This window comes from Eriocheir sinensis, chromosome 66, assembly GCF_024679095.1.
Source record: "Eriocheir sinensis breed Jianghai 21 chromosome 66, ASM2467909v1, whole genome shotgun sequence".
NCBI lineage: Eukaryota > Metazoa > Arthropoda > Malacostraca > Decapoda > Varunidae > Eriocheir > Eriocheir sinensis.
Window position 1 is genome coordinate 2,933,900 of NC_066574.1, and position 7,500 is coordinate 2,941,399.

General features: G+C 45.9%; 1 protein-coding gene and 1 long non-coding RNA gene across 3 annotated transcripts in view; one reads left to right on the forward strand and one right to left on the reverse strand.

The window, feature by feature from the left end:
• The first annotated feature begins 2,279 nt into the window (after window positions 1–2,279).
• Window positions 2,280–7,500, forward strand: part of LOC126987726 (trehalase-like) — an 87,731-nt gene continuing 82,510 nt past the window's right edge. For both annotated transcript variants that reach the window (XM_050844967.1, XM_050844968.1), the window contains exon 1: window positions 2,280–2,437. In XM_050844967.1, the coding sequence (XP_050700924.1) occupies window positions 2,393–2,437 (45 nt within the window). In that variant the 5' untranslated portion in view covers window positions 2,280–2,392. The remainder of the gene's footprint in view (window positions 2,438–7,500) is intronic.
• Window positions 2,456–5,591, reverse strand: LOC126987729 (uncharacterized). Its single transcript, XR_007741126.1, has 3 exons — window positions 4,898–5,591; window positions 4,749–4,857; window positions 2,456–4,507 (listed from the first exon to the last, which is right to left on the reverse strand). It is a non-coding gene; the product is annotated as an uncharacterized LOC126987729 (long non-coding RNA).

Below are 7,500 nucleotides of genomic sequence, written 5' to 3' on the forward strand. Positions count from 1 at the left end.
GCACCTCCAGCTTTCATAAATACACTACGAGTTTTCTTTCTTTCTCTCACTCGCTCGCTCCCTCCCCATTCGGTAATCGCCCTCCTGATACGTTTTTCCTACAGTGCAAGTTGATGATAGGAAAAAAAAGGCTTCAGCGATCGGGGATATTGGCAGTGGTGGTGGTGGTAGTGGAGTTTGTTTGGTCCATACAAGTTTGCGTGAATTAAATCTTAGTCTTCGTTCACTTAAGTTGGTCCAGAAGCCCCGCCCCCTCCCTGTCCTCACTCTCATTTGCTCCAAGTTTGCGTGGATTGAATCTATACTCCTCGTACGCTACGTAAGATTTGGTTTTGCCACGAATATGATACTGATGGATACTAGAGCTTTTATTGAAGAAGACTTGTGGCTCCTAGTTGTATGCCAGTCTTGCCCTCGCTGCTGTGTATGGTAAGGATGAATAGACACTTAGATAGAACTCGTCAATTATATTTAAAGGTTGCCAAGAATATAATACTGATGGATACTAGAGATGGATACTAGAGCTTTTATTGAAGAAGCTTAACTTGAGGTTCCTAGATGTATGCCAGTCTTGCCCTCGCTGCTGTATATTGCAAGTGTGAATAGACACTTAGATAGAACACGTCAATTGTATTTATAGATTGCTAAAAATATAATACTGATTGAGAATGGATTTTTTTTCTTGTGTTGGTATTGAGTATTTATAAACAATGGACAATTTTTACTCTCAGATTTTTGTATTTAGAGATATTCATTTTTCTTCTTCACCCTCCAGGCAGATAAAATAATAAGCGATGGATATTGTTTTCGTGGAAGCTTTTAAGTCAGTGGAGGCAAGGTTTATTTCTTTCCAGTTTTAATATCATTTGAATATTTGGTAAGATCAGCTGTGTTTTAAGGATCAGTTCAGTTGAGTGTTTGGCAAGATAAATTTAGCGTTTCTTTATATTAGTTGAGTGTTTTGTTGATATTAGTCGAGTGTTTATTCAGATACATTGTGCTGATATCAGTTGAAGTTTTCCTTGTTGTTATCAGCTTGAGTGTTTATTGATACCAGTTAAGTGTCTGTGGACCACCTGATCACGTATCTTGTCTTTAATACAATCCAGGAAGCAGTTGTTGTAAGGTTACTGCGTGCTAACTCAACGCTACAAAGACACTCATTCTAACTCAACGCTACAAAGACACTCATTCTAACTCAACGCTACAAAGACACTCATTCCACGCCCCATGTTTCCCGTTGGTGGCTCTGGGTGTCTCTCTCTCTCTCGTCCTTGCTCGGGGTTCTTATGATCACCAGCAGAACACGACACGAAGGCGCAGGAGGATGGAAGTAAGGGGCGACACACCTGACCTGGCCACCACCACCTCCGCTGCCTCCGCCGGTTCTCGCGTGCTTTATGCCTTGGGTCGAGCGGCCGGATATTGGAAAGGCTTTGGAGGGACTTCATTTCGGGGGCTGGAATAAAATGGACTCCGCGAGGGGCTTTGCGAGGGGAATATATTTTCATGTCTTTTCTTCTTTCTCCGGCCTGAGCGAGAGGGTTGAGGAGTCGCCTTGCCCCGTGTGTGTGTGTGTGTGTGTGTGTCCGATCACTAGGGGGCAGCCATCGGTACTGAGCGGCGCCCTTTCACGCCTCCGACAGCCCCGCCACCTGCGCCCCGCCCCGCCTCGCCCCGCGCCACACCTCCAGAACCGAGACACAGAAATCTAACGTTCATTTGTTTTTTGTTTGTTTTTTTATACGCCTTTCTTGAGGGCGGCGGCGGCGGCGGTGGTTGAATTGGATCCTGTGTTTGCATTGGTCTATGTCTGTGTCTGTGTTCTCTGGCGCTCAGAAAGACAATAAAAAAGTTCGTATGTGTGAATGTATGCGTGTGTGTGTGTGTGTCCTGCAAGCGTTCATGTGTCCCGTAGTGATTATAGATGATGATGATAATGATGGTAATAGGAGATAGGAGGATAGGATGAGAGGAGGAGGAGGAGGACGAAAAGGAGAAGAGGGACGGAGGGGAATAGGAAGAAAATGGTGATAGGAATTAGAGATATAGTGTGTGTGTGTGTGTGTGTGTGTGTGTGTGTGTGTGTGTGTGTGTGTGTGTGTGCAAACATTCGTGTATCACTAAAAGATTATTCCTGGTGATGATAATGATAATGGTATTGATAATGGGGAAAACTACACTTTTTTTGTATTGTTTTATCTTCTGTGTAGCGATAAGACACGTGTTTCCCGTAAGACGTAAAACAGGGATTCCTTTCGTGGAAGCGTCGACGGGAAGCCACAGGTATAACGTCCGGCCGGGGCTGTTGAGCTACGTTCCACACCTCGGCACTGTCAGTATACAGGAGTCAGTGTTGCCGAGAGGACACAGACGCAACATAGAGAGCCTAATGTCCATAGTCTTAGACACTTCAGGACTTAGACATCAACATTCGGTAAGGGTTTCATTGAGTTGTTGTATAAGTATGTGTTGTTTTGTGAGCCTAGTGAGAGTCAGGTGTCCATGGTTTTAAACACTCCGAGGCTCACATGCCCACGTCTAATAAGGCTTTCGTTGCGGTTATTGTGTTAGTATTTCCCTGGGTAGTTTTGTGAGCCTAGTGGGAGTCAGGTGTCCATAATTTTAAACACTTCGAGGCCCACACACCCACATTTGATAAGGCTGTAGTTGAGGTTGTTGTGTTAGTATTGCCATGGGTAGTTTTGTGAGCCTAGCGAGTCAGGTGTCCATATTCTTAAACACTTCGAGGCTCACATGCCCACGTTTAATAAGGCTTTCGTTGAGGTTGTTCTATAAGTATGTGTTGTTTTGTGAGCCTAGTGAGAGTCAGGTGTCCATATTCTTAAACACTTCGAGGTTCACACACCCACATTTGATAAGGCTTTGGTTGGGGTTGCTGTGTTAGTATTTCCATGGGTAGTTTTGTGAGCCTAGTGAGAGTATCTTTAAACATCTCGAGGCTCACACGCCCACGTTTAATAAGGCTTTCGTTGCGGTTATTGTGTTAGTATTTCCATGGGTAGTTTTGTGAGCCTAGTGAGTGGGGTTCATATTTTCAAATACTTCGGGGCTCACACACCCACATTTGATAAGGCTTTCGAAGAGGTTGTGTTAGTATCATTTCCAAGGGTAGTTTTTTGGCCCCAGAGATAGTTTGGCAAGGCTTCTGCATCATGAACGTGAAAGACACTTGTGAGAACCCGACTAATCTCCTTTGTGGCCATTGTAAATAGTCGTTGTGAGAACCAAAACCGTCTGAGAAAAGGGACCTGATCTTTCCCTTCTTCAGCTTCAACGAGGACTAGAACCATGCAAGGACGTGGCTAAGAGAGAGAAGGTATCGACAGCCTTTCTTCAAGCGTTGGGAGAGGTCGGTACAGGGCAGGGAAGATGGGAGCCAAAACCGTCTGAGAAAAGGGACCTAATGAAACCAGGCAGTCCGTTCCGTATTCCTTCCTTCTTCAGCTCAACGAGAACTAGAACCATGCAAGGACGTGGCTAAAAAAGAAAAGGTTGGCGTTGGGAGAGGTCGGTACAGGGCAGGGAAGACGGGAGCCAAAACCGTCTGAGGAAAGGGACCTGATCTTTCCCTTCTTCAGCTTCAGCGAGAACTAGAACCATGCAAGGACGTGGCTAAGAGAGAGAAAAGGTATCGACGGCCTTTCTACAAGCGTTGGGAGAGGTCGGTACAGGGCAGGGAAGACGCAGCGGGGAGCGGGAAGGGTCCAGAAGGGTGCTGACACTCATCTGGTAGCGAGTCTGACTGATGGCGGCTTCATGTGATCGCTGATTAGGCGCGTCAGGGCAAGATGATGAAGGCGAGGCGATGTCAAAGGAGGGAAGGAGAGGAAGGAGGAGAGGGACGGCTTCCATAAACACTCACTCTCCAATCAAGCCTCGGTGTCTGGTCCGCACGTTAAGGTCGCAACGCCAATCAGAGTGGAGTAGACGCTTGGTAAGAGGTGGCGGAGTGACTTTAGACTGGGATCATCTTAGTAGCGCGGCGGTGAACCCTCTCCATTGTCTTTCCTGTAATTAGAGGACCAGATTGTACTGCATAACGAGGTGCGGATGAAAGGTGGAGGGAAGGAGGGAAGAAAGAATGGAGGAAAGGAGGGAGGGAGGGAATGAATAAAGAGGGAGGGGAAGGAAGGAAAAAATAAGAGTGGAGAGGATGGGAGGGAAGAAAAAGGGAGCAAGTGAGAGATGGAGGGAAGGAGGAGGGAAGAAAGAATGGAGGAAGGGAGAGAGGGAATGAGAAAAGGAGGAAGGGAAGGAAGGAAAAAATAAGAGTGGAGAGGATGGGAGGGAAGAAAAAGGGAGCAAGGGAGAGATGTCAGCTGGATCCGACGCAGGCTTTGATTCGTAGGCCTAAATTTTCATGGGCTAAGAAATTCTTCAAGCGAGTGTATCATGCTGAAGTAACGCTTTGGATAACTTATGTTAATAGAAAGTTAAACCAAGGAACTGATGAACTACCGAAGCACCCAGAGAACATCATAACCTAACATCACCTGACCTGACCTAACCTGACCTGACCTAACCTACCGAAGCACCCAGAGAACATCATAACCTAACCTAACCTGACCTGACCTAACCTAACCTAACCTAACCTACCGAAGCACCCAGAGAACATCATAACCTAACCTAACCTAACCTAACCTAACCTACCGAAGCACCCAGAGAACATCATAACCTAACCTAACCTAACCTAACCTACCGAAGCACCCAGATAACTACATAACCTAACATAACCTGACCTGACCTAACCTAACCTGACCTAACCTAACCTAATCTACCGAAGCACCCAGAGAACTACATAACCTAACATAACCTGACCTAACCTAACCTAACCTAACCTAACCTAACCTAACCTAACCTAACTTAACTTAACCTAACCTAACCTAACCTACCGAAGCACCCAGAGAACTACATAACCTATCATAACCTGACCTGACCTCACCTAACTTAACCTAATATTATCGTCATTACTTTTATTTCTCTTCTTCCTTTTCCCTCAATTCTTGCACAGCATCTTTTCCCTCTAGTTTCACTTTAATGTGTGTCTTTTTTCTCTATTACCTATACCTATCCTTAAAAAAAAAAACTACGCTATTCCCTCACGACTTTTAACTGTCTCAGCCCCCATTTTCTCAGTCCATCTTTTTTCTCTAACTTCACTTTTACACACGCCTGATATTTCCATTACCTTAGTGTCTAAAAACCTACATTATTCCCCCTTACTTCTATCTCCCCATCCTCTTTGCTCATCTTTTCTCTCTACCTTCTTTTATGCCTTACCGATTTTTCCCCAGCCCCTATCAGATATCCTCTTCCCTCCCTCGTCCACCCACCCATCTTCCCATCCGTCCGTCTCCTTTTCGTGTATTTTCTCGGCTTCCTTTTCGCCGCGGCTCATTATGCTCTCGTGTGACCGCGGGAGGGTGGAGGGAGTGTAACCTGAGGAGCTGGATGGCTGGCTGGGCGGAGAGGCGGAATCGAGGAGGGTAAGGTTGGGTGAGGACTGAGGAGAGCTTAAGCCAGTTATTGACAAGACACCCAGACAGGCAGACATTGAGGAGGATGGGAAGGTAGGCGCTGGGTCAGAGGTTGGCTGGAAAGGAAGGGCGCTTGGAGAGAGAGAGAGAGAGAGAAGGGAAGGGAAAAAGAGGGTGAGATAGGAGGAATAGAAAACGAGAGGAATGAGAGATGGTTGATGGGAGAGGGAGATGGAGAGAGAGACAAATAGAGAAAATTTGATGCAGAAAAGAAAAAAAAAAGAAGAGGAAAGGAAAAAAGGAAAAGTAAAAGGGAGATAATTGATGAGATTGGTAGAGAGAGAGAGAGAGAGAGAGAGAGAGAGAGAGAGATGCATGTAAGGAATAAGAAGAAAGCAAGAAAATAGGAAGGAAAAAGAGTAGAAAAAAATGATAGGAAATTAAGAAAGAGAAAAAGAAGGAGGAGGGGAAGAATCAAGCAAGGAGGAAGAGAAACGGAAGAAAGAGAGAGAGAGAGAGAGAGAGAGAGAGAGAGAGAGAGAGAGAGAGAGAGGAGATAATTGGGTGATAGCGGAGAAAAAGATGGAAGATCGTAACCATGAGAAGGAGGAGGAGGAGGAGGAGGAGGAGGAGGAGGCTAAAGGGGAAGGAGGAAGGAGAGAAGACAAGGAGAAAGAAGAAAGACAAAGAAAAAAAAAGGAGAACGAAAAAAAGGAGAAGGAGGAAGAAGAGGGTGAGAGGAGTAAAAGATGAAAATGGGAGAGAGAAAGAGAAAGGAAGAAGCAATAGAAATAGTAAAGATGAAAGACTGAATAGAGGAGAGGCAGAAAGGATTAGGAAATAACGAGGGAGGAGAATTAAGGAGGAGGACGAGGAGGAAGGAAGAAGAAGAGCGGAGGATAGCAGAAACGACAGGAGAGAGAGGAGCAGGAAGAGGAGGAAGAGGGAGAGGAGGATAACTAGCTGGAAGGAGAGAGGAGGGAGGAAGGAAGGGAGGTAAAGAGGGAAATGGCCGGTCTGAACGCTTGACGGAGTATTGGGCCAAGATTCAGTGGTGGCCGAGGGACCGCTTGGCACTGGTTAAAACACTTGTTGGCGAGCGCAGACGAGGCGAGGTGAGGTTAGGTTAGGTTAGGTGAGGCGAGATGCACTGAGCGAGGGCGACAGAAGGGGACGTGTTGGGTGCTTTGGTTAGGTGAGAGTTTATCGTAGTCTTGCAAAACACTTGTTGGCGAATGGATATGAGGTGAGGTGAGGTTAGGTTAGGTTAGGTGAGGCGAGATGCACTGAGAGAGGGAGACAGAAGGAGACGTGTTGGGTGCTTTGGTTAGGTGAGAGTTTATCGTAGTCTTGAAAAACACTTGTTGGCGAATGGATACGAGGTGAGGTGAGGTGAGGTTAGGTTAGGTGAGGCGAGATGCATTGAGAGAGGGAGAGAGAGCAGGGAACACGTTGGATGCTGTGGGTAGGTAAGGTAAGGTAAATAAGCTTATCCTAGTCTTGAAAGTGACGTTAGCGAGAGAAGGTGAGTTTAGGTTTGTTTAGGGTAGGCCAGGTTAGCTTAGGTTAGGTTAGATTAGGTCAGGTCAGGTCAGGTCAGGTTAGGTTAGGTTTGGTTAAGTTAGGTCAGGTTAGCTTAGGTTAGGTTATGTGAGGCGATATGATAATTATAGGGAGGGAGAGAGAAGAGGGCAAGTTGGATGCTGTGGGTAGGTTTCTAGAGCTCATTTTAATCATGGAAGTAACAAAATCTAACCCTTCATAAGCCATAGGTGACAGTGAGAGACCAAAACAAACCCATTCATCTATACCTGAGGAACGCATAGTAATCAAGCAAGGAATCGCAACCCTTTCTATACCTCTTCCATCACTCTCTCTCTCTCAGTCTCAAATCTATAACTTCACCTAGCTAGGTAGCTATGAGAGACCAAAACAAACCCATTCATCTATACCTGAGGAACGTATAGTAATCAAGCAAGGAATCGCAACCCTTTCTATA